This window comes from Eucyclogobius newberryi, unplaced genomic scaffold (assembly GCF_026437365.1).
Source record: "Eucyclogobius newberryi isolate DKJ021-1_F unplaced genomic scaffold, fEucNew1.0.hap1 SCAF_105, whole genome shotgun sequence".
NCBI classification, from domain to species: domain Eukaryota; kingdom Metazoa; phylum Chordata; class Actinopteri; order Gobiiformes; family Gobiidae; genus Eucyclogobius; species Eucyclogobius newberryi.
Window position 1 is genome coordinate 163,140 of NW_027315730.1, and position 26,594 is coordinate 189,733.

The 26,594-nt window shown below is 46.2% G+C and overlaps 1 protein-coding gene across 1 annotated transcript; it reads left to right on the forward strand.

Annotated features, from left to right (window-relative positions):
- On the forward strand, positions 1-26,250 carry LOC140384235 (puratrophin-1-like). The gene is made up of 8 exons (XM_072466019.1): positions 1-7; positions 17,776-17,963; positions 24,059-24,236; positions 24,864-24,943; positions 25,112-25,148; positions 25,243-25,470; positions 25,828-25,916; positions 26,221-26,250. Exons 1-8 carry the CDS (start codon positions 1-3, stop codon positions 26,248-26,250), a joined length of 837 nt encoding a protein of 278 aa, XP_072322120.1.
- Positions 26,251-26,594: the final 344 nt, after the last annotated feature.

Genomic DNA, 26,594 nt, shown 5'->3' on the forward strand with positions numbered 1-26,594 from the left:
ATGTCGCGTCTTCTTCCCTTTGCTTTTCAAATAAAGAGAACATTTTGCGGCTCACAAAGACAGTCATTTTTAAAAGATTTGTATAACTTTTGATCCACTCCAAATTTCAGGTTAATCGGGCTAACGCCCAAGGAGAAGTTCGTAGAAGTATAAAGTTTCAATCTCACAGATTTGGCCATTTTCCCATTTGAATAACATGGGAGGTTTCTGTCATCGCTATGGCTACGCCGTAACAAATATGACATGGATCTTATTTACTTTTTTGATCGGGATGCCAAAGTGGAATTTTGTGCCAATTTTCTTAAAATTTCCAAAATCATTCATCAAAGTAATTTATGGCTTTGCAAGTCAGGAGAAGGAGTTTAAATGTGATTCTAAACTGGACAGGAGCCAGTGAAGAGACTTTTTATGGAGCTTTTAGGACACGCTGTGAGCAGGAGTTATAGTCTAATCTAGTCGTTACAAATGCATGATAAGTTGTTCAGCATCGCTTTTAGGCAGGATTCTTCTGATTTTATCTATATTACGCAAATGGAAATAGTCTGTTTTACAGGCTTGATTTATATGAGCTTTAAATGAGAGCTCCTGGTCTAATAAGACTTTCTTACAGTAGAAGTGGAGGCTTCACTGACATTGTCCAGTGTGACTATCTGCTCAGATAAAGCGTCTCGCAGATGTTTAGGACCAGCACATAGACCTCGGTTTGTTCAGGGTTAAGAAGCAGGTAGTTAAGTTCATGAAGCAACTTTTCCAGTTCATGAAGCCACTTTCCCACTTTATGAAGCCACTTTCCCAGTTCATGAAGCCACTTTCCCAGTTCATGAAGCAACTTTCCCAGTTCATGAAGCCACTTTCCCAGTTCATGAAGCCACTTTCCCTGTTCATGAAGCCACTTTCCCAGTTCATGAAGCAACTTTCCCACTTTATGAAGCCACTTTCCCAGTTCATGAAGCCACTTTCCCAGTTCATGAAGCCACTTTCCCAGTTCATGAAGCCACTTTCCCTGTTCATGAAGCCACTTTCCCAGTTCAAGAAGCCACTTTCCCAGTTCATGAAGCCACTTTCCCAGTTCATGAAGCCACTTTCCCAGTACATGAAGCAACTTTTCCAGTTCATGAAGCCACTTTCCCACTTTATGAAGCCACTTTCCCAGTTCATGTAGCCACTTTCCCAGTTCATGAAGCAACTTTCCCTGTTCATGAAGCCACTTTCCCAGTTCATGAAGCCACTTTCCAAGTTCATGAAGCAACTTTCCCTGTTCATGAAGCCACTTTCCCAGTTCATGAAGCCACTTTCCCATTTCATGAAGCCACTTTCTCAGTTCATGAAGCCACTTTCCCAGTACATGAAGCCACTTTCCCAGTTCATGAAGCCACTTTCCCAGTACATGAAGCAACCTTTCCAGTTCATGAAGCCACTTTCCCACTTTATGAAGCCACTTTCCCACTTTATGAAGCCACTTTCCCAGTTCATGAAGCCACTTTCCAAGTTCATGAAGCAACTTTCCCTGTTCATGAAGCCACTTTCCCAGTTCATGAAGCCACTTTCCTATTTCATGAAGCCACTTTCCCAGTTCATGAAGCCACTTTCCCACTTCATGAAGCCACTTTCCCACTTTATGAAGCCACTTTCTCAGTTCATGAAGCCACTTTCCCTGTTCATGAAGCCACTTTCCCAGTTCATGAAGCAACTTTTCCAGTTCATGAAGCCACTTTCCCACTTTATGAAGCCACTTTCCCAGTTCATGTAGCCACTTTCCCAGTTCATGAAGCAACTTTCCCACTTTATGAAGCCAATTTCCCAGTTCATGAAGCCACTTTCCAAGTTCATGAAGCAACTTTCCCTGTTCATGAAGCCACTTTCCCAGTTCATGAAGCCACTTTCCCAGTTCATGAAGCAACTTTTCCAGTTCATGAAGCCACTTTCCCACTTTATGAAGCCACTTTCCCAGTTCATGAAGCCACTTTCCCAGTTCATGAAGCCACTTTCCCAGTTCATGAAGCAACTTTTCCAGTTCATGAAGCCACTTTCCCACTTTATGAAGCCACTTTCCCAGTTCATGAAGCCACTTCCCCAGTTCATGAAGCAGCTTTCCCTGTTCATGAAGCCACTTTCCCAGTTCATGAAGCAACTTTTCCAGTTCATGAAGCCACTTTCCCACTTTATGAAGCCACTTTCCCAGTTCATGAAGCCACTTTCCCAGTTCATGAAGCAACTTTCACTGTTCATGAAGCCACTTTCCCAGTTCATGAAGCAACTTTCCCATTTCATGAAGCCACTTTCCCAGTTCATGAAGCCACTTTCCCAGTTCATGAATCAACTTTCCCTGTTCATGAAGCCACTTACCCAGTTCATGAAGCCACTTTCCCAGTTCATGAAGCCACTTTCCCACTTTATGAAGCCACTTTCCCAGTTCATGAAGCAACTTTCCCAGTTCATGAAGCAACTTTCCCTGTTCATGAAGCCACTTTCCCGGTTCATGAAGCAACTTTTCCAGTTCATGAAGCCACTTTCCCACTTTATGAAGCCACTTTCCCAGTTCATGAAGCAAATTTCCCTGTTCATGAAGCCACTTTCCCAGTTCATAAAGCAACTTTTCCACTTCATGAAGCCACTTTCCCACTTTATGAAGCAGCTTTCCCAGTTCATGAAGCCACTTTCCCAGTTCATGAAGCCACTTTCCCAGTTCATGAAGCAACTTTCCCTGTTCATGAAGCCACTTTCCCAGTTCATGAAGCAACTTTCCCAGTTCATGAAGCCACTTTCCCTGTTCATGAAGCCACTTTCCCAGTTCATGAAGCCACTTTCCCAGTTCATGTAGCCACTTTCCCAGTTCATGAAGCAACTTTCCCTGTTCATGAAGCCACTTTCCCAGTTCATGAAGCAACTTTCACTGTTCATGAAGCCACTTTCCCAGTTCATGAAGCAACTTTCCCATTTCATGAAGCCACTTTCCCAGTTCATGAAGCCACTTTCCCAGTTCATGAAGCAACTTTCCCTGTTCATGAAGCCACTTTCCCAGTTCATGAAGCCACTTTCCCAGTTCATGAAGCCACTTTCCCACTTTATGAAGCCACTTTCCCAGTTCATGAAGCAACTTTCCCAGTTCATGAAGCAACTTTCCCTGTTCATGAAGCCACTTTCCCGGTTCATGAAGAAACTTTTCCAGTTCATGAAGCAACTTTTCCACTTCATGAAGCCACTTTCCCACTTTATGAAGCAGCTTTCCCAGTTCATGAAGCCACTTTCCCAGTTCATGAAGCCACTTTCCCAGTTCATGAAGCAACTTTCCCTGTTCATGAAGCCACTTTCCCAGTTCATGAAGCAACTTTCCCAGTTCATGAAGCCACTTTCCCTGTTCATGAAGCCACTTTCCCAGTTCATGAAGCCACTTTCCCAGTTCATGTAGCCACTTTCCCAGTTCATGAAGCAACTTTCCCTGTTCATGAAGCCACTTTCCCAGTTCATGAAGCCACTTTCCAAGTTCATGAAGCAACTTTCCCTGTTCATGAAGCCACTTTCCCAGTTCAAGAAGCCACTTTCCCATTTCATGAAGCCACTTTCTCAGTTCATGAAGCCACTTTCCCTGTTCATGAAGCCACTTTCCCAGTTCAAGAAGCCACTTTCCCAGTTCATGAAGCCACTTTCCAAGTTCATGAAGCCACTTTCCCAGTACATGAAGCAACCTTTCCAGTTCATGAAGCCACTTTCCCACTTTATGAAGCCACTTTCCCAGTTCATGTAGCCACTTTCCCAGTTCATGAAGCAACTTTCCCTGTTCATGAAGCCACTTTCCCAGTTCATGAAGCCACTTTCCAAGTTCATGAAGCAACTTTCCCTGTTCATGAAGCCACTTTCCCAGTTCATGAAGCCACTTTCCCATTTCATGAAGCCACTTTCCCAGTTCATGAAGCCACTTTCCCACTTCATGAAGCCACTTTCCCACTTTATGAAGCCACTTTCTCAGTTCATGAAGCCACTTTCCCTGTTCATGAAGCCACTTTCCCAGTTCATGAAGCAACTTTCCCAGTTCATGAAGCCACTTTCCCACTTTATGAAGCCACTTTCCCAGTTCATGTAGCCACTTTCCCAGTTCATGAAGCAACTTTCCCACTTTATGAAGCCACTTTCCCAGTTCATGAAGCCACTTTCCAAGTTCATGAAGCAACTTTCCCAGTTCATGAAGCCACTTTCCCAGTTCATGAAGCCACTTTCCCAGTTCATGAAGCAACTTTTCCAGTTCATGAAGCCACTTTCCCACTTTATGAAGCCACTTTCCCAGTTCATGAAGCCACTTTCCCAGTTCATGAAGCCACTTTCCCAGTTCATGAAGCAACTTTTCCAGTTCATGAAGCCACTTTCCCACTTTATGAAGCCACTTTCCCAGTTCATGAAGCCACTTTCCCAGTTCATGAAGCAACTTTCACTGTTCATGAAGCAACTTTCACTGTTCATTAAGCCACTTTCCCAGTTCATGAAGCAACTTTCCCATTTCATGAAGCCACTTTCCCAGTTCATGAAGCCACTTTCCCAGTTCATGAAGCCACTTTCCCACTTTATGAAGCCACTTTCCCAGTTCATGAAGCAACTTTCCCAGTTCATGAAGCAACTTTCCCTGTTCATGAAGCCACTTTCCCGGTTCATGAAGCAACTTTTCCAGTTCATGAAGCCACTTTCCCACTTTATGAAGCCACTTTCCCAGTTCATGAAGCCACTTTCCCAGTTCATGAAGCTACTTTCCCTGCTCATGAAGCCACTTTCCCAGTTCATGAAGCAACTTTTCCAGTTCATGAAGCCACTTTCCCACTTTATGAAGCCACTTTCCCAGTTCATGAAGCCACTTTCCCAGTTCATGAAGCAACTTTCCCTGTTCATGAAGCCACTTTCCCAGTTCATGAAGCAACTTTCCCAGTTCATGAAGCCACTTTCCCTGTTCATGAAGCCACTTTCCCAGTTCATGAAGCAACTTTTCCAGTTCATGAAACCACTTTCCCACTTTATGAAGCCACTTTCCCAGTTCATGAAGCCACTTTCCCAGTTCATGAAGCAAATTTCCCTGTTCATGAAGCCACTTTCCCAGTTCAAGAAGCAACTTTTCCAGTTCATGAAGCCACTTTCCCACTTTATGAAGCAGCTTTCCCAGTTCATGAAGCCACTTTCCCTGTTCATGAAGCCACTTTCCCAGTTCATGAAGCAACTTTCCCAGTTCATGAAGCAACTTTCCCACTTTATGAAGCCACTTTCCCAGTTCATGAAGCCACTTTCCCAGTTCATGAAGCAACTTTCCCTGTTCATGAAGCCACTTTCCCAGTTCATGAAGCAACTTTCCCAGTTCATGAAGCAACTTTTCCAGTTCATGAAACCACTTTCCCACTTTATGAAGCCACTTTCCCAGTTCATGAAGCCACTTTCCCAGTTCATGAAGCAAATTTCCCTGTTCATGAAGCCACTTTCCCAGTTCATGAAGCAACTTTTCCAGTTCATGAAGCCACTTTCCCACTTTATGAAGCAGCTTTCCCAGTTCATGAAGCCACTTTCCCTGTTCATGAAGCCACTTTCCCAGTTCATGAAGCAACTTTCCCAGTTCATGAAGCAACTTTCCCAGTTCATGAAGCCACTTTCCCAGTTCATGAAGCCACTTTCCCAGTTCATGAAGCAACTTTCCCTGTTCTTGAAGCCACTTTCCCAGTTCATGAAGCCACAAGCCACTTTCCCAGTTCATGAAGCAACTTTTCCAGTTCATGAAGCCACTTTCCCACTTTATGAAGCCACTTTCCCTGTTCATGAAGCCACTTTCCCAGTTCATGAAGCCACTTTCCCAGTTCATGAAGCCACTTTCCCACTTTATGAAGCCACTTTCCCAGTTCATGAAGCAACTTTCCCAGTTCATGAAGCTACTTTCCCTGCTCATGAAGCCACTTTCCCAGTTCATGAAGCAACTTTTCCAGTTCATGAAGCCACTTTCCCACTTTATGAAGCCACTTTCCCAGTTCATGAAGCCACTTTCCCAGTTCATGAAGCAACTTTCCCTGTTCATGAAGCCACTTTCCCAGTTCATGAAGCAACTTTCCCAGTTCATGAAGCCACTTTCCCTGTTCATGAAGCCACTTTCCCAGTTCATGAAGCAACTTTTCCAGTTCATGAAACCACTTTCCCACTTTATGAAGCCACTTTCCCAGTTCATGAAGCCACTTTCCCAGTTCATGAAGCAAATTTCCCTGTTCATGAAGCCACTTTCCCAGTTCATGAAGCAACTTTTCCAGTTCATGAAGCCACTTTCCCACTTTATGAAGCAGCTTTCCCAGTTCATGAAGCCACTTTCCCTGTTCATGAAGCCACTTTCCCAGTTCATGAAGCAACTTTCCCAGTTCATGAAGCAACTTTCCCACTTTATGAAGCCACTTTCCCAGTTCATGAAGCCACTTTCCCAGTTCATGAAGCAACTTTCCCTGTTCATGAAGCCACTTTCCCAGTTCATGAAGCAACTTTCCCAGTTCATGAAGCAACTTTTCCAGTTCATGAAACCACTTTCCCACTTTATGAAGCCACTTTCCCAGTTCATGAAGCCACTTTCCCAGTTCATGAAGCAAATTTCCCTGTTCATGAAGCCACTTTCCCAGTTCATGAAGCAACTTTTCCAGTTCATGAAGCCACTTTCCCACTTTATGAAGCAGCTTTCCCAGTTCATGAAGCCACTTTCCCTGTTCATGAAGCCACTTTCCCAGTTCATGAAGCAACTTTCCCAGTTCATGAAGCAACTTTCCCAGTTCATGAAGCCACTTTCCCAGTTCATGAAGCCACTTTCCCAGTTCATGAAGCAACTTTCCCTGTTCATGAAGCCACTTTCCCAGTTCATGAAGCCACTTTCCCAGTTCATGTAGCCACTTTCCCAGTTCATGAAGCAACTTTCCCTGTTCATGAAGCCACTTTCCCAGTTCATGAAGCCACTTTCCAAGTTCATGAAGCAACTTTCCCTGTTCATGAAGCCACTTTCCCAGTTCAAGAAGCCACTTTCCCATTTCATGAAGCCACTTTCTCAGTTCATGAAGCCACTTTCCCTGTTCATGAAGCCACTTTCCCAGTTCAAGAAGCCACTTTCCCAGTTCATGAAGCCACTTTCCAAGTTCATGAAGCCACTTTCCCAGTACATGAAGCAACCTTTCCAGTTCATGAAGCCACTTTCCCACTTTATGAAGCCACTTTCCCAGTTCATGTAGCCACTTTCCCAGTTCATGAAGCAACTTTCCCTGTTCATGAAGCCACTTTCCCGGTTCATGAAGCAACTTTTCCAGTTCATGAAGCCACTTTCCCACTTTATGAAGCCACTTTCCCAGTTCATGAAGCCACTTTCCCAGTTCATGAAGCTACTTTCCCTGCTCATGAAGCCACTTTCCCAGTTCATGAAGCAACTTTTCCAGTTCATGAAGCCACTTTCCCACTTTATGAAGCCACTTTCCCAGTTCATGAAGCCACTTTCCCAGTTCATGAAGCAACTTTCCCTGTTCATGAAGCCACTTTCCCAGTTCATGAAGCAACTTTCCCAGTTCATGAAGCCACTTTCCCTGTTCATGAAGCCACTTTCCCAGTTCATGAAGCAACTTTTCCAGTTCATGAAACCACTTTCCCACTTTATGAAGCCACTTTCCCAGTTCATGAAGCCACTTTCCCAGTTCATGAAGCAAATTTCCCTGTTCATGAAGCCACTTTCCCAGTTCATGAAGCAACTTTTCCAGTTCATGAAGCCACTTTCCCACTTTATGAAGCAGCTTTCCCAGTTCATGAAGCCACTTTCCCTGTTCATGAAGCCACTTTCCCAGTTCATGAAGCAACTTTCCCAGTTCATGAAGCAACTTTCCCACTTTATGAAGCCACTTTCCCAGTTCATGAAGCCACTTTCCCAGTTCATGAAGCAACTTTCCCTGTTCATGAAGCCACTTTCCCAGTTCATGAAGCAACTTTCCCAGTTCATGAAGCAACTTTTCCAGTTCATGAAACCACTTTCCCACTTTATGAAGCCACTTTCCCAGTTCATGAAGCCACTTTCCCAGTTCATGAAGCAAATTTCCCTATTCATGAAGCCACTTTCCCAGTTCATGAAGCAACTTTTCCAGTTCATGAAGCCACTTTCCCACTTTATGAAGCAGCTTTCCCAGTTCATGAAGCCACTTTCCCTGTTCATGAAGCCACTTTCCCAGTTCATGAAGCAACTTTCCCAGTTCATGAAGCAACTTTCCCAGTTCATGAAGCCACTTTCCCAGTTCATGAAGCCACTTTCCCAGTTCATGAAGCAGCTTTCCCTGTTCTTGAAGCCACTTTCCCAGTTCATGAAGCCACAAGCCACTTTCCCAGTTCATGAAGCAACTTTTCCAGTTCATGAAGCCACTTTCCCACTTTATGAAGCCACTTTCCCTGTTCATGAAGCCACTTTCCCAGTTCATGAAGCCACTTTCCCAGTTCATGAAGCCACTTTCCCACTTTATGAAGCCACTTTCCCAGTTCATGAAGCAACTTTCCCAGTTCATGAAGCTACTTTCCCTGCTCATGAAACCACTTTCCCAGTTCATGAAGCAACTTTTCCAGTTCATGAAGCCACTTTCCCACTTTATGAAGCCACTTTCCCAGTTCATGAAGCCACTTTCCCAGTTCATGAAGCAACTTTCCCTGTTCATGAAGCCACTTTCCCAGTTCATTAAGCAACTTTCCCAGTTCATGAAGCCACTTTCCCTGTTCATGAAGCCACTTTCCCAGTTCATGAAGCAACTTTTCCAGTTCATGAAACCACTTTCCCACTTTATGAAGCCACTTTCCCAGTTCATGAAGCCACTTTCCCAGTTCATGAAGCAAATTTCCCTGTTCATGAAGCCACTTTCCCAGTTCATGAAGCAACTTTTCCAGTTCATGAAGCCACTTTCCCACTTTATGAAGCAGCTTTCCCAGTTCATGAAGCCACTTTCCCTGTTCATGAAGCCACTTTCCCAGTTCATGAAGCAACTTTCCCAGTTCATGAAGCAACTTTCCCACTTTATGAAGCCACTTTCCCAGTTCATGAAGCCACTTTCCCAGTTCATGAAGCAACTTTCCCTGTTCATGAAGCCACTTTCCCAGTTCATGAAGCAACTTTCCCAGTTCATGAAGCAACTTTTCCAGTTCATGAAACCACTTTCCCACTTTATGAAGCCACTTTCCCAGTTCATGAAGCCACTTTCCCAGTTCATGAAGCAAATTTCCCTGTTCATGAAGCCACTTTCCCAGTTCATGAAGCAACTTTTCCAGTTCATGAAGCCACTTTCCCACTTTATGAAGCAGCTTTCCCAGTTCATGAAGCCACTTTCCCTGTTCATGAAGCCACTTTCCCAGTTCATGAAGCAACTTTCCCAGTTCATGAAGCAACTTTCCCAGTTCATGAAGCCACTTTCCCAGTTCATGAAGCCACTTTCCCAGTTCATGAAGCAACTTTCCCTGTTCTTGAAGCCACTTTCCCAGTTCATGAAGCCACAAGCCACTTTCCCAGTTCATGAAGCAACTTTTCCAGTTCATGAAGCCACTTTCCCACTTTATGAAGCCACTTTCCCAGTTCATGAAGCCACTTTCCCAGTTAATGAAGCAACTTTCCCTGTTCATGAAGCCACTTTTCCAGTTCACGAAGCAACTTTTTCAGTTCATGAAGCCACTTTCCCACTTTATGAAGCCACTTTCCCAGTTCATGAAGCAACTTTCCCAGTTCATGAAGCCACTTTCCCTGTTCATGAAGCCACTTTCCCAGTTCATGAAGCAACTTTTCCAGTTCATGAAGCCACTTTCCCACTTTATGAAGCCACTTTCCCAGTTCATGAAGCCACTTTCCCAATTCATGAAGCCACTTTCCCAGTTCATGAAGCAACTTTCCCTGTTCATGAAGCAACATTCCCAGTTCATAAAGCCACTTTCCCTGTTCATGAAGCCACTTTCCCAGTTCATGAAGCAACTTTTCCAGTTCATGAAGCCACTTTCCCACTTTATGAAGCCACTTTCCCAGTTCATGAAGCCACTTTCCCAATTCATGAAGCCACTTTCCCAGTTCATGAAGCAACTTTCCCTGTTCATGAAGCCACTTTCCCAGTTCATGAAGCCACTTTCCCTGTTCATGAAGCCACTTTCCCACTTTATGAAGCCACTTTTCCAGTTCATGAAGCCACTTTCCCTGTTCATGAAGCCACTTTCCCAGTTCATGAAACAACTTTCCCAGTTCATGAAGCCACTTTCCCAGTTCATGAAGCCACTTTCCCAGTTCATGAAGCAACTTTCCCTGTTCATGAAGCCACTTTCCCAGTTCATGAAGCCACTTTCCCAGTTCATGAAGCCACTTTCCCAGTTCATGAAGCCACTTTCCCAGTTCATGAAGCCACTTTCCCAGTTCATGAAGCAACTTTTCCAGTTCATGAAACCACTTTCCCACTTTATGAAGCCACTTTCCCAGTTCATGAAGCCACTTTCCCAGTTCATGAAGCAAATTTCCCTGTTCATGAAGCCACTTTCCCAGTTCATGAAGCAACTTTTCCAGTTCATGAAGCCACTTTCCCACTTTATGAAGCAGCTTTCCCAGTTCATGAAGCCACTTTCCCTGTTCATGAAGCCACTTTCCCAGTTCATGAAGCAACTTTCCCAGTTCATGAAGCAACTTTCCCATTTTATGAAGCCACTTTCCCAGTTCATGAAGCCACTTTCCCAGTTCATGAAGCAACTTTCCCTGTTCATGAAGCCACTTTCCCAGTTCATGAAGCAACTTTCCCAGTTCATGAAGCAACTTTTCCAGTTCATGAAACCACTTTCCCACTTTATGAAGCCACTTTCCCAGTTCATGAAGCCACTTTCCCAGTTCATGAAGCAAATTTCCCTGTTCATGAAGCCACTTTCCCAGTTCATGAAGCAACTTTTCCAGTTCATGAAGCCACTTTCCCACTTTATGAAGCAGCTTTCCCAGTTCATGAAGCCACTTTCCCTGTTCATGAAGCCACTTTCCCAGTTCATGAAGCAACTTTCCCAGTTCATGAAGCAACTTTCCCAGTTCATGAAGCCACTTTCCCAGTTCATGAAGCAACTTTCCCTGTTCTTGAAGCCACTTTCCCAGTTCATGAAGCCACAAGCCACTTTCCCAGTTCATGAAGCAACTTTTCCAGTTCATGAAGCCACTTTCCCACTTTATGAAGCCACTTTCCCTGTTCATGAAGCCACTTTCCCAGTTCATGAAGCCACTTTCCCAGTTCATGAAGCCACTTTCCCACTTTATGAAGCCACTTTCCCAGTTCATGAAGCAACTTTCCCAGTTCATGAAGCTACTTTCCCTGCTCATGAAGCCACTTTCCCAGTTCATGAAGCAACTTTTCCAGTTCATGAAGCCACTTTCCCACTTTATGAAGCCACTTTCCCAGTTCATGAAGCCACTTTCCCAGTTCATGAAGCAACTTTCCCTGTTCATGAAGCCACTTTCCCAGTTCATGAAGCAACTTTCCCAGTTCATGAAGCCACTTTCCCTGTTCATGAAGCCACTTTCCCAGTTCATGAAGCAACTTTTCCAGTTCATGAAACCACTTTCCCACTTTATGAAGCCACTTTCCCAGTTCATGAAGCCACTTTCCCAGTTCATGAAGCAAATTTCCCTGTTCATGAAGCCACTTTCCCAGTTCATGAAGCAACTTTTCCAGTTCATGAAGCCACTTTCCCACTTTATGAAGCAGCTTTCCCAGTTCATGAAGCCACTTTCCCTGTTCATGAAGCCACTTTCCCAGTTCATGAAGCAACTTTCCCAGTTCATGAAGCAACTTTCCCACTTTATGAAGCCACTTTCCCAGTTCATGAAGCCACTTTCCCAGTTCATGAAGCAACTTTCCCTGTTCATGAAGCCACTTTCCCAGTTCATGAAGCAACTTTCCCAGTTCATGAAGCAACTTTTCCAGTTCATGAAACCACTTTCCCACTTTATGAAGCCACTTTCCCAGTTCATGAAGCCACTTTCCCAGTTCATGAAGCAAATTTCCCTGTTCATGAAGCCACTTTCCCAGTTCATGAAGCAACTTTTCCAGTTCATGAAGCCACTTTCCCACTTTATGAAGCAGCTTTCCCAGTTCATGAAGCCACTTTCCCTGTTCATGAAGCCACTTTCCCAGTTCATGAAGCAACTTTCCCAGTTCATGAAGCAACTTTCCCAGTTCATGAAGCCACTTTCCCAGTTCATGAAGCCACTTTCCCAGTTCATGAAGCAACTTTCCCTGTTCATGAAGCCACTTTCCCAGTTCATGAAGCCACTTTCCCAGTTCATGTAGCCACTTTCCCAGTTCATGAAGCAACTTTCCCTGTTCATGAAGCCACTTTCCCAGTTCATGAAGCCACTTTCCAAGTTCATGAAGCAACTTTCCCTGTTCATGAAGCCACTTTCCCAGTTCAAGAAGCCACTTTCCCATTTCATGAAGCCACTTTCTCAGTTCATGAAGCCACTTTCCCTGTTCATGAAGCCACTTTCCCAGTTCAAGAAGCCACTTTCCCAGTTCATGAAGCCACTTTCCAAGTTCATGAAGCCACTTTCCCAGTACATGAAGCAACCTTTCCAGTTCATGAAGCCACTTTCCCACTTTATGAAGCCACTTTCCCAGTTCATGTAGCCACTTTCCCAGTTCATGAAGCAACTTTCCCTGTTCATGAAGCCACTTTCCCGGTTCATGAAGCAACTTTTCCAGTTCATGAAGCCACTTTCCCACTTTATGAAGCCACTTTCCCAGTTCATGAAGCCACTTTCCCAGTTCATGAAGCTACTTTCCCTGCTCATGAAGCCACTTTCCCAGTTCATGAAGCAACTTTTCCAGTTCATGAAGCCACTTTCCCACTTTATGAAGCCACTTTCCCAGTTCATGAAGCCACTTTCCCAGTTCATGAAGCAACTTTCCCTGTTCATGAAGCCACTTTCCCAGTTCATGAAGCAACTTTCCCAGTTCATGAAGCCACTTTCCCTGTTCATGAAGCCACTTTCCCAGTTCATGAAGCAACTTTTCCAGTTCATGAAACCACTTTCCCACTTTATGAAGCCACTTTCCCAGTTCATGAAGCCACTTTCCCAGTTCATGAAGCAAATTTCCCTGTTCATGAAGCCACTTTCCCAGTTCATGAAGCAACTTTTCCAGTTCATGAAGCCACTTTCCCACTTTATGAAGCAGCTTTCCCAGTTCATGAAGCCACTTTCCCTGTTCATGAAGCCACTTTCCCAGTTCATGAAGCAACTTTCCCAGTTCATGAAGCAACTTTCCCACTTTATGAAGCCACTTTCCCAGTTCATGAAGCCACTTTCCCAGTTCATGAAGCAACTTTCCCTGTTCATGAAGCCACTTTCCCAGTTCATGAAGCAACTTTCCCAGTTCATGAAGCAACTTTTCCAGTTCATGAAACCACTTTCCCACTTTATGAAGCCACTTTCCCAGTTCATGAAGCCACTTTCCCAGTTCATGAAGCAAATTTCCCTATTCATGAAGCCACTTTCCCAGTTCATGAAGCAACTTTTCCAGTTCATGAAGCCACTTTCCCACTTTATGAAGCAGCTTTCCCAGTTCATGAAGCCACTTTCCCTGTTCATGAAGCCACTTTCCCAGTTCATGAAGCAACTTTCCCAGTTCATGAAGCAACTTTCCCAGTTCATGAAGCCACTTTCCCAGTTCATGAAGCCACTTTCCCAGTTCATGAAGCAGCTTTCCCTGTTCTTGAAGCCACTTTCCCAGTTCATGAAGCCACAAGCCACTTTCCCAGTTCATGAAGCAACTTTTCCAGTTCATGAAGCCACTTTCCCACTTTATGAAGCCACTTTCCCTGTTCATGAAGCCACTTTCCCAGTTCATGAAGCCACTTTCCCAGTTCATGAAGCCACTTTCCCACTTTATGAAGCCACTTTCCCAGTTCATGAAGCAACTTTCCCAGTTCATGAAGCTACTTTCCCTGCTCATGAAACCACTTTCCCAGTTCATGAAGCAACTTTTCCAGTTCATGAAGCCACTTTCCCACTTTATGAAGCCACTTTCCCAGTTCATGAAGCCACTTTCCCAGTTCATGAAGCAACTTTCCCTGTTCATGAAGCCACTTTCCCAGTTCATTAAGCAACTTTCCCAGTTCATGAAGCCACTTTCCCTGTTCATGAAGCCACTTTCCCAGTTCATGAAGCAACTTTTCCAGTTCATGAAACCACTTTCCCACTTTATGAAGCCACTTTCCCAGTTCATGAAGCCACTTTCCCAGTTCATGAAGCAAATTTCCCTGTTCATGAAGCCACTTTCCCAGTTCATGAAGCAACTTTTCCAGTTCATGAAGCCACTTTCCCACTTTATGAAGCAGCTTTCCCAGTTCATGAAGCCACTTTCCCTGTTCATGAAGCCACTTTCCCAGTTCATGAAGCAACTTTCCCAGTTCATGAAGCAACTTTCCCACTTTATGAAGCCACTTTCCCAGTTCATGAAGCCACTTTCCCAGTTCATGAAGCAACTTTCCCTGTTCATGAAGCCACTTTCCCAGTTCATGAAGCAACTTTCCCAGTTCATGAAGCAACTTTTCCAGTTCATGAAACCACTTTCCCACTTTATGAAGCCACTTTCCCAGTTCATGAAGCCACTTTCCCAGTTCATGAAGCAAATTTCCCTGTTCATGAAGCCACTTTCCCAGTTCATGAAGCAACTTTTCCAGTTCATGAAGCCACTTTCCCACTTTATGAAGCAGCTTTCCCAGTTCATGAAGCCACTTTCCCTGTTCATGAAGCCACTTTCCCAGTTCATGAAGCAACTTTCCCAGTTCATGAAGCAACTTTCCCAGTTCATGAAGCCACTTTCCCAGTTCATGAAGCCACTTTCCCAGTTCATGAAGCAACTTTCCCTGTTCTTGAAGCCACTTTCCCAGTTCATGAAGCCACAAGCCACTTTCCCAGTTCATGAAGCAACTTTTCCAGTTCATGAAGCCACTTTCCCACTTTATGAAGCCACTTTCCCAGTTCATGAAGCCACTTTCCCAGTTAATGAAGCAACTTTCCCTGTTCATGAAGCCACTTTTCCAGTTCACGAAGCAACTTTTTCAGTTCATGAAGCCACTTTCCCACTTTATGAAGCCACTTTCCCAGTTCATGAAGCAACTTTCCCAGTTCATGAAGCCACTTTCCCTGTTCATGAAGCCACTTTCCCAGTTCATGAAGCAACTTTTCCAGTTCATGAAGCCACTTTCCCACTTTATGAAGCCACTTTCCCAGTTCATGAAGCCACTTTCCCAATTCATGAAGCCACTTTCCCAGTTCATGAAGCAACTTTCCCTGTTCATGAAGCAACATTCCCAGTTCATAAAGCCACTTTCCCTGTTCATGAAGCCACTTTCCCAGTTCATGAAGCAACTTTTCCAGTTCATGAAGCCACTTTCCCACTTTATGAAGCCACTTTCCCAGTTCATGAAGCCACTTTCCCAATTCATGAAGCCACTTTCCCAGTTCATGAAGCAACTTTCCCTGTTCATGAAGCCACTTTCCCAGTTCATGAAGCCACTTTCCCTGTTCATGAAGCCACTTTCCCACTTTATGAAGCCACTTTTCCAGTTCATGAAGCCACTTTCCCTGTTCATGAAGCCACTTTCCCAGTTCATGAAACAACTTTCCCAGTTCATGAAGCCACTTTCCCAGTTCATGAAGCCACTTTCCCAGTTCATGAAGCAACTTTCCCTGTTCATGAAGCCACTTTCCCAGTTCATGAAGCCACTTTCCCAGTTCATGAAGCCACTTTCCCAGTTCATGAAGCCACTTTCCCAGTTCATGAAGCCACTTTCCCAGTTCATGAAGCAACTTTTCCAGTTCATGAAACCACTTTCCCACTTTATGAAGCCACTTTCCCAGTTCATGAAGCCACTTTCCCAGTTCATGAAGCAAATTTCCCTGTTCATGAAGCCACTTTCCCAGTTCATGAAGCAACTTTTCCAGTTCATGAAGCCACTTTCCCACTTTATGAAGCAGCTTTCCCAGTTCATGAAGCCACTTTCCCTGTTCATGAAGCCACTTTCCCAGTTCATGAAGCAACTTTCCCAGTTCATGAAGCAACTTTCCCATTTTATGAAGCCACTTTCCCAGTTCATGAAGCCACTTTCCCAGTTCATGAAGCAACTTTCCCTGTTCATGAAGCCACTTTCCCAGTTCATGAAGCAACTTTCCCAGTTCATGAAGCAACTTTTCCAGTTCATGAAACCACTTTCCCACTTTATGAAGCCACTTTCCCAGTTCATGAAGCCACTTTCCCAGTTCATGAAGCAAATTTCCCTGTTCATGAAGCCACTTTCCCAGTTCATGAAGCAACTTTTCCAGTTCATGAAGCCACTTTCCCACTTTATGAAGCAGCTTTCCCAGTTCATGAAGCCACTTTCCCTGTTCATGAAGCCACTTTCCCAGTTCATGAAGCAACTTTCCCAGTTCATGAAGCAACTTTCCCAGTTCATGAAGCCACTTTCCCAGTTCATGAAGCCACTTTCCCAGTTCATGAAGCAACTTTCCCTGTTCTTGAAGCCACTTTCCCAGTTCATGAAGCCACAAGCCACTTTCCCAGTTCATGAAGCAACTTTTCCAGTTCATGAAGCCACTTTCCCACTTTATGAAGCCACTTTCCCAGTTCATGAAGCCACTTTCCCAGTTAATGAAGCAACTTTCCCTGTTCATGAAGCCACTTTTCCAGTTCACGAAGCAACTTTTTCAGTTCATGAAGCCACTTTCCCACTTTATGAAGCCACTTTCCCAGTTCATGAAGCAACTTTCCCAGTTCATGAAGCCACTTTCCCTGTTCATGAAGCCACTTTCCCAGTTCATGAAGCAACTTTTCCAGTTCATGAAGCCACTTTCCCACTTTATGAAGCCACTTTCCCAGTTCATGAAGCCACTTTCCCAATTCATGAAGCCACTTTCCCAGTTCATGAAGCAACTTTCCCTGTTCATGAAGCAACATTCCCAGTTCATGAAGCCACTTTCCCTGTTCATAAAGCCACTTTCCCAGTTCATGAAGCAACTTTTCCAGTTCATGAAGCCACTTTCCCACTTTATGAAGCCACTTTCCCAGTTCATGAAGCCACTTTCCCAATTCATGAAGCCACTTTCCCAGTTCATGAAGCAACTTTCCCTGTTCATGAAGCCACTTTCCCAGTTCATGAAGCCACTTTCCCTGTTCATGAAGCCACTTTCCCACTTTATGAAGCCACTTTTCCAGTTCATGAAGCCACTTTCCCTGTTCATGAAGCCACTTTCCCAGTTCATGAAACAACTTTCCCAGTTCATGAAGCCACTTTCCCAGTTCATGAAGCCACTTTCCCAGTTCATGAAGCAACTTTCCCTGTTCATGAAGCCACTTTCCCAGTTCATGAAGCCACTTTCCCAGTTCATGAAGCCACTTTCCCAACACTGTCACTGCCGGTGGCTTCCAGATTAGAACACTTAACAATATCGTTCTTAAAGGCCTTGGAGTTTGTTTTACCATTTTAAAAGCTTGTTCACTTCACTCACTTCAGGAGCCACAGCTGCCCTGAGGCGGACATGATTTGATGCTTTTTAATAAATTCAAAGCACTGGTTAAATATGACTATTATTAATGATTATTTTGTTGAATGTTTTATTGGCATTTCATCTTCATATCCTGTTTGTTTGTTTGTTACATCTGTATTTGTTGTTTACAGGGTTCTCATTGGGATTCCTCTGTGTAAATACATGATGTTTCAATGGGGGATGCTTTCGCATCCATGGAAACTGGCCTGATGGTAAAGCTCCTTCTCTGCTGCAGGTGAACTTGAAGGAGCAGGGGGCGCTCATCCGACAGGAAGAGTTCTTGGTCACCTTCAGGAAGAAGAAGTGTTTCCGCCACGTTTTCCTCTTCCAAGAGCTGGTTCTGTTCAGTAAAACCAGGAAGACGGAGGTCGGCAACGAGACGTACGAGTACAAGCAGTCCTTCAAGGTACTGCGCATACTGTTACTGCTACTACAGTTACTGCTACTGCTACTATCACTGCTACTACAGTTACTGAATGAAATGGAATAAAGTAGTTTTTCAGGATAGAAATAGGTCTATATGAGGCACAGTCCAGTCGGTCCTTCTTTCGGTCTCAGGGATATGATGGCCTCTTTCACACTTGGAGGGGAGGAGTTTTATTAAGTGCAGATTAAAAGTTGTCAAAAGTAAAGGAGTAAGTGTGTCTTTAGAGCTTTATACCACTCTGAGATGTGTCTTTAGAGCTTTATACACTCTGAGGTGTGTCTTTAGAGCTTTATACCACTCTGAGGTGTGTCTTTAGAGCTTTATACCGCTCTGAGGTGTGTCTTTAGAGCTTTATACCACTCTGAGATGTGTCTTTAGAGCTTTATACCACTCTGAGGTGTGTCTTTAGAGCTTTATACCGCTCTGAGGTGTGTCTTTAGAGCTTTATACACTCTGAGGTGTGTCTTTAGAGCTTTATACCACTCTGAGATGTGTCTTTTGAGCTTTATACCACTCTGAGATGTGTCTTTAGAGCTTTATACCACTCTGAGGTGTGTCTTTAGAGCTTTATACCACTCTGAGATGTGTCTTTAGAGCTTTATACCACTCTGAGGTGTGTCTTTAGAGCTTTATACACTCTGAGATGTGTCTTTAGAGCTTTATACACTCTGAGGTGTGTCTTTAGAGCTTTATACCACTCTGAGGTGTGTCTTTAGAGCTTTATACCACTCTGAGATGTGTCTTTAGAGCTTTATACACTCTGAGGTGTGTCTTTAGAGCTTTATACCACTCTGAGGTGTGTCTTTAGAGCTTTATACCACTCTGAGGTGTGTCTTTAGAGCTTTATACCACTCTGAGGTGTGTCTTTAGAGCTTTATACCACTCTGAGATGTGTCTTTAGAGCTTTATACCACTCTGAGGTGTGTCTTTAGAGCTTTATACCACTCTGAGATGTGTCTTTAGAGCTTTATACCACTCTGAGGTGTGTCTTTAGAGCTTTATACCACTCTGAGATGTGTCTTTAGAGCTTTATACCACTCTGAGGTGTGTCTTTAGAGCTTTATACCACTCTGAGGTGTGCCTTTAGAGCTTTATACCACTCTGAGATGTGTCTTTAGAGCTTTATACCACTCTGAGGTGTGTCTTTAGAGCTTTATACCACTCTGAGATGTGTCTTTAGAGCTTTATACCACTCTGAGGTGTGTCTTTAGAGCTTTATACCACTCTGAGATGTGTCTTTAGAGCTTTATACACTCTGAGGTGTGTCTTTAGAGCTTTATACCACTCTGAGGTGTGTCTTTAGAGCTTTATACCGCTCTGAGGTGTGTCTTTAGAGCTTTATACCACTCTGAGATGTGTCTTTAGAGCTTTATACCACTCTGAGGTGTGTCTTTAGAGCTTTATACCGCTCTGAGGTGTGTCTTTAGAGCTTTATACCACTCTGAGGTGTGTCTTTAGAGCTTTATACCACTCTGAGGTGTGTCTTTAGAGCTTTATACCGCTCTGAGGTGTGTCTTTAGAGCTTTATACCACTCTGAGGTGTGTCTTTAGAGCTTTATACCACTCTGAGGTGAACCCATTGCTCCTGGAGATTTACTGTATTTCCTCATCTTTTATTTTGTTCTTTTGACATCACAGGCAGATTGATGGTCCAGAAAGGAATTTATATCCTCCTCTTTATCTCCTGAAATTCCAGATAAAGGTTTTTATAAAAGGATTTGCTGTAAATGTTGATTGATTACATCACTTTTCCCGTATTTTAAAAATTGTTCTTTCAGCTTAACCCTTTCCAGGATCACAATTTAGAACATTTTGATCCACTCTCATAATAAAGAGCATTTTCTTTTCTATTTCCTGTGAGGTCAGAGCATTCATTTCTCTTCTTATCTTTTTCATTTCGAGTGGCATTTGCAGACTCCCTTTCTTGGCCTAATTTTCCTTTTTCTTGCAGATCTTTTAGTTTTATTTTTATTTTTGTTTTCTTCTATTTTGCAGAGGTGGTGATTTTTCCTCTCAAATCCCAAAGGACAGGAAGGGATTTTTTCCCAGTTTAATTTTCCTCCAGATAAGTCTTAATGTCATGTGACTTTTTTACATAGCTTCCTAGGACCCGGCGTCCACATATGTGTACAACACATAATACATTTTTATTTCTCTACAAATTGGTTCACAATCAGGTCAGACTTGTACGCACACGTCTGCAGAAGTACACATATTTCTGCAGTACTGGATTGAGAAACGTCCTGTGGCATCAGAGAGTGATGATGTACACTGACTCTTCAGCTGTTACAAAACAAGGTCAGAGAAAATCCACAAGAAAAGTGACTGTGCAACAGAGGAAATCCAGACATGTGTCACTGCTGAGTCCTGGTTTGTCAGGACCTGGTTTGTCAGGACCTGGTGTGTCAGGACCTGGTGTGTGAGGACCTGGTTTGTCAGGACCTGGTTTGTCAGGACCTGGTTTGTCAGGACCTGGTTACTCAGGACCTGGTTTGTGAGGATCTGGTTTGTGAGGACCTGGCTTGTCAGGACCTGGTTTGTCAGGACCTGGTTTGTCAGGACCTGGTTACTCAGGACCTGGTTTGTCAGGACCTGGTTTGTGAGGACCTGGTGTGTCAGGACCTGGTGTGTCAGGACCTGGTTTTTGAGGACCTGGTGTGTCAGGACCTGGTTTGTGAGGACCTGGTATGTCAGGATCTGGTATGTCAGGATCTGGTTTGTCAGGACTTGGTTTGTGAGGACCTGGTTTGTGAGGGCCTGGTTTGTGAGGACCTGGTTTGTCAGGACCTGGTTTGTCAGGACCTGGTGTGTCAGGACCTGGTTTGTCAATGGTCCAATTGATGAACGTCAGACCTCAAATTGTAGACTGACAGGGGGTTGGGCGACATCGCCAACGATATTCAGACGATATTTTGACAAAGGATCAGGAATGTGCTCAAATGTGTCTGTAAAAGTCTAGTGAAAGTTAATGGGTTGAAATATCCATCCATCCATCCATCCATTTTCTGCCGCTTATCCGGGGCCGGGTCGCGGGGGCAGCAGTCTGAGCAGGGACTCCCAGACTTCCTCCTCCCCAAACACTTCCTCCAACTCCTCCGGGGGGATCCCGAGGCGTTCCCAGGCCAGTCGAGAGACATAGTCTCTCCAGCGTGTCCTGGGTCTTCCCCGGGGCCTCTTCCGGGTGGGACATGCCTGAGACACCTCCCGAGGGAGGCGCCCAGGAGGCATCCGGAACAGACGCTCGAGCCACCTCAGCTGGCTCCTCTCGACGTGGAGGAGCAGCTCTACTCCGAGCTCCCCCCGTGTGGCCGAGCTCCTCACCTTATCTGTAAGAGAGCGCCCAGGCACACGGCGGAGGAAACTCATTTCGACCGCTTGTATCCGCAATCTTGTTCTTTCGGTCATTACCCAAAGCTCATGACCATAGGTGAGGGTAGGAACGTAGACCAACCTGTAAATCGAGAGCTTTGCCTTTCGGCTCAGCTCCCTCTTCACCACAACGGTCCGATGCAGCGACTGCATCACTGCAGCCGCTGCACCGATCCGCCTGTCGATCTCACGCTCCATCCTTCCCTCACTCGTGAACAAGACCCTGAGATACTTGAACTCCTCCACTTGGGGCAAGGACACCCCACCCACCTGGAGAGGGCAAGCCACCTTTTCCGGTCGAGAACCATGGCCTCGGATTTGGAGGTGCTGATTCTCATCCCAGCCGCTTCACACTCGGCTGCAAACCGTCCCAGTGCATGTTGCAGGTCCGGGTTTGATAAAGCCATCAGGACAACATCGTCTGCAAACAGCAGAGATGGAATCCTGTGGTCCCCAAACCGGACACCCTCCGACCCCTGACTGCGCCTAGAAATTCTGTCCATAAAAACTATGAACAGAACCGGTGACAAAGGGCAGCCCTGGCGGAGTCCAACATGCACTGGGAACAGGTCTGACTTACTGCCGGCAATCCGAACACAGCTCCTGCTCCGGTCATACAGGGACCGGACAGCCCTGAGCAAAGGGCCCCGGACCCCGTACTCCCGGAGCACCCCCCAAAGGACACCCCGAGGGACACGGTCGAAAGCCTTCTCCAGATCCACAAAGCACATGCGGACTGGTTGGCCGAACTCCCATGAACCCTCGAGCACCCGATGGAGGGTATAGAGCTGGTTCAGTGTTGCACGACCGGGACGAAAACCACTCTGCTCCTCCAGAATCCGAGGTTCGACTGTCGGTCGGATTCTCCTCTCCAGTACCTTGGAATAGACCTTACCCGGGAGGCTGAGGAGTGTGATCCCTCTGTAGTTGGAACACACCCTCTGGTCCCCCTTTTTGAACAGAGGGACCACCACCCCGGTCTGCCAGTCCAGAGGCACGGTCCCCGACCGCCACGTGATGTTGCAGAGACGTGTCAACCAAGACAGTCCTACAACATCCAGATACTTTAGGTACTCAGGGCGGATCTCACCGTAAACGGTGTTGGTGAGGCACTGCTTCCCCCTCCTGAGGCGCCAGACTCTTTGGTGCCGACCGATAGTCCTCCTCAATGGCTTCCCCGAACTCCTCCCAGGCCCGGGTTTTTGCCTCTGCGACAGCACGAGCCGCGGCTCGCTTGGCCTGCCGATACCTGTCGATGACCTCCGGAGACCCACAAGCCAGAGTGGCCTGATAGGCCACCTTCTTCAGTCTGACGGCATCCCTTACTTCCGGTGTCCACCACCGGGTTCGGGGGTTGCCGCCACGACAGGCACCGGAGACCTTGCGACCACAGCTCCGAGCAGCCGCATCAACAATGGAGGTGGAGAACATGGAACACAGGAAGCCGTTCTTCCCGATCACCCCTCCCCAGGTGTCACTGTCATTGCCCACGTGGGCGTTGAAGTCCCCCAGTAGAACAACGGAGTCCTCGGTCGGTGCACTGTCTAGTACTCCTCCCAAGGACTGCAAGAAGACTGGGTACTCTGCACTGCTGTTCGGCCCGTAGGCCGCCACAACAGTGAGAGACCTGTCCCTCACCCGAAGGCGGAGGGACGCGACCCTCTCGTTCACCGGGGTAAACTCCAACACGTGGCGACTGAGCTGAGGGGCTATAAGCAAGCCCACACCAGCCCGTCGCCTCTCCCCGCGGGCAACACCAGAGAAGTGGAGCGTCCAGCCCCTCTCGAGGAGATGGGTTCCAGAGCCCAAACTGTGCGTGGAGGTGAGGCCGACTATATCTAGTCGGTATCGCTCAACCTCCCGCACAAGCTCAGGCTCTTTCCCCCCCAGCGAGGTGACATTCCATATCCCCAGAGTTAGTCTCTGTGTCTGGAGATCTGGTCGCCGAGGCCCCTGCCGTCGACTGCCGCCCAGATCTCTCTGCACCGGCCCCTTATGGATCCTCCTGCGGGTGGTGGGCCCACGGGAGGGCGGCCCCACGTCGCTCCTTCGGGCTGTGCCCGGCCGGGCCCCGCGGGGTAAGACCCGGCCACCAGGCGCTCGCCATCGAGCACCCATCCCAGGCCTGGCTCCAGGATGGGGCCCCGGTGACACCGATCCGGGCGACGTAAACGGCCTTGCTTTTGTTGTCATCATAAGAGGCTTCTGAACCGATCTTTGTCTGACCCGTCACCTAGGACCTGTTTGCCTTGGGAGACCCTACCAGGGCCTTGAAGCCCCTGACAACATAGCTCCCGGGATCATTCGGGCACTCAAACCCCTCCACCACGTTAAGGTGTCGGTTCAAGGAGAGGAGGAGAGGTTGAAATATCCCTTTATACTATTATTATATGTCAACTTAGCTCATTTTAAATAGATTTAATTACAAACAATCCACTCCAATTTTGCATACCTCCAGAAGAACAATTAAAATATCATACATTTTACGATATATATCTCCCACCTTTAGACTGTTAAAGCGACTTTTTGAACTGCTTGTAAACTACAATTGAGGCACTGGTTTCAGATCAGCAGACGACAAACGACGCTCTCCACACGTGTTTCATTTCGATCTGTGTCAAAGTGAAAGCAAAAACTACTACTTTACACTGCAGAGAGCAAATTTGGCTGCAGTACTTTTAATCCAGTACATTTTTGTGTTTCAGACATGCGACATCGGCCTGACGCAGAACTCCGGGGACAGCGGCCTCTGCTTCGAGATCTGGTTCAGAAAGAGAAAGAGCCAGGACACATACACTCTGCAGGCGGAGAGTAGGGGCCTGAAGGACGACTGGACCAGGGACCTGGAGAGGATCCTCTGGGACCAGGCTCTCAGGAACAAAGGTAAAGTCTGGGTTTGAACCCTGTTTTAGTCCTGCTTTAGACCTGCTTTAGACCTGCTTTAGACCTGCTTTAGTCCTGCTTTAGACCTGCTTTAGTCCTGCTTTATTCCTGCTTTAGACCTGCTTTAGACCTGCTTTAGACCTGCTTTAGACCTGCTTTAGTCCTGCTTTAGACCTGCTTTAGTCCTGCTTTATTCCTGTTTTAGTCCTGCTTTAGACCTGCTTTAGACCTGCTTTAGTCCTGCTTTAGACCTGCCTTAGTCCTGCTTTAGACCAGCTTTAGACCAGCTTTAGTCCTGCTTTAGACCTGCTTTAGACCTGTTTAGACCTGCTTTAGTCCTGCTTTAGACCTGTTTAGACCTGCTTTAGTCCTGCTTTAGTCCTGCTTTAGACCAGCTTTAGACCAGCTTTAGTCCTGCTTTAGACCAGCTTTAGACCTGCTTTAGACCTGCTTTAGTCCTGCTTTAGACCTGCCTTAGTCCTGCTTTAGACCAGCTTTAGACCAGCTTTAGTCCTGCTTTAGTCCTGCTTTAGACCAGCTTTAGTCCTGCTTTAGACCTGCTTTAGACCTGTTTAGACCTGCTTTATGCTGCTGATCCATCAGATATTTCACGTTCTTCGTTTGCAGAAGTGCGGATGCAGGAGAGACTTTTTCTGGGACTCGGAAACAAACCTTTTATGGACATCCAGCCGAGCGACGCCGCCATCGACTCCAGAGCGGTCAACTGTGACTCCAGAGCGGTCAACTGTGACTCCAGAGCGGTCAACTGTGACTCCAGAGCGGTCAACTGTGACTCCAGAGCCGTCAACTGTGACTCCAGAGCGGTCAACTGTGACTCCAGAGCGGTCAACTGTGACTCCAGAGCGGTCAACTGTGACTCCAGAGCGGTCAACTGTGGCCTCCTCGGCAAAGGTCAGCCCGTTCTGATAAATACTCCACACGTCCTTGTTCCTTGTTTAGTTTAGATTGTATATTTTGTCTCCTTAAACTGTCCTGTCCCCTTCAGACTCCAGAGCCGTCTCCGTCGCCTCCTTCCTCCCGCCGCGGTCACGTGACCTCCTTCCCGTCACGCGGCAGATGTCCATCGGCTCGTGCAGTAGCTCCTCCTCCTCCTCGTCGGGGCGGGGCTCTCTGTCTCCGGGGCGATACCTGGGCGGACCGCTGGGGGGCGCCGTGAGGGCGGGGCATCCGGAGGACGAGCTGGACCAGGAGAGCGACCGGCACAACCCGCTCCGTGAGTGTCAAACGCATTGGCCACGCTTATTTTCAATCTGAAGGTACTCGTCTGAGAAGCCGGAACTTAAAGCCTGATGCCCCGGAACGCCACGGCACAAATCTTCTTCACGGTCAGAGTGTATGGAAACAAAGCTCAGATCGGCCTTGCGCCCCCTTCTGGTCGTTCTGAAGTTTGAACCGTCACATGTGGTGGAGTGGTAAAGGCAGCAGCACATGTGTCACACACTGAGACCGTCTGGAATGCTTTTGTTCAGAGGTCAGAGGTCAGAGGGTAAAGGTGACTCTGAGCTGATGAGGTCTTCTGCAGCGTTTGAGGGCCGTTTGTCTCATGAGGTCAATGTTTGGTCTGTTGCAGTCGACGGTTCGTGGTGTGAAGAGAGTGTGAGCGCCGAGGGAGACGACGCCCCGTCCCTCTGCTCCTCCCACAACGCCAAACACCCAGAGGTGAGTTCTGCTAGTGCTAATGCTAATGCTAATGCTACTGCAACTACTACTAATGCTACTGCTAATGCCAGTGCTACTGCTACTATTGCTAATGCTAATGCTACTACTGCTAATGCTAATGCTAATGCCAATGCCAATGCTAACGCTAACGCTAACGCTAACGCTAACGCTAATGCTAATGCTACTGCTACTACTACTACTACTGCTACTACTTCTTTTACCTGCTGCTGCACTGCCACCTCCTGGTTGAGACATGAACACTCACATGTGTGTTATAAATACAGTGTAAACTCTGTGGCCGCAGCTGCCCCGGGGCAAGTGTTGTCAGTCCTAATGTTGTGTTGTTGTCTCCTCAGAGTGGCGCGTGTGGTGGCGCGTGTGGTGGAACGTGTGGTGGCGCGTGTGGTGGCACATCTACAGAAGTGTGAAGCGTCTCCTCGTGGCAGAGGTAAAGCGCTGTACCTAATAAAATGGCCCGTTCATTGAATCTAGTTCTCTTCTTGTCCAGATCTGACCGGTGGAAACAAGCCGGCTGTTAAACCACTTCATGTGTCCACTTCATGTGTCCACTTCATGTGCCCACTTCATGTACAAAGATGTAATAATATGACACTTAACCTGCCCAACACTGACACGGGAAGAATAGATGGCATAAAACCACTAAAGTTAAATCATTCA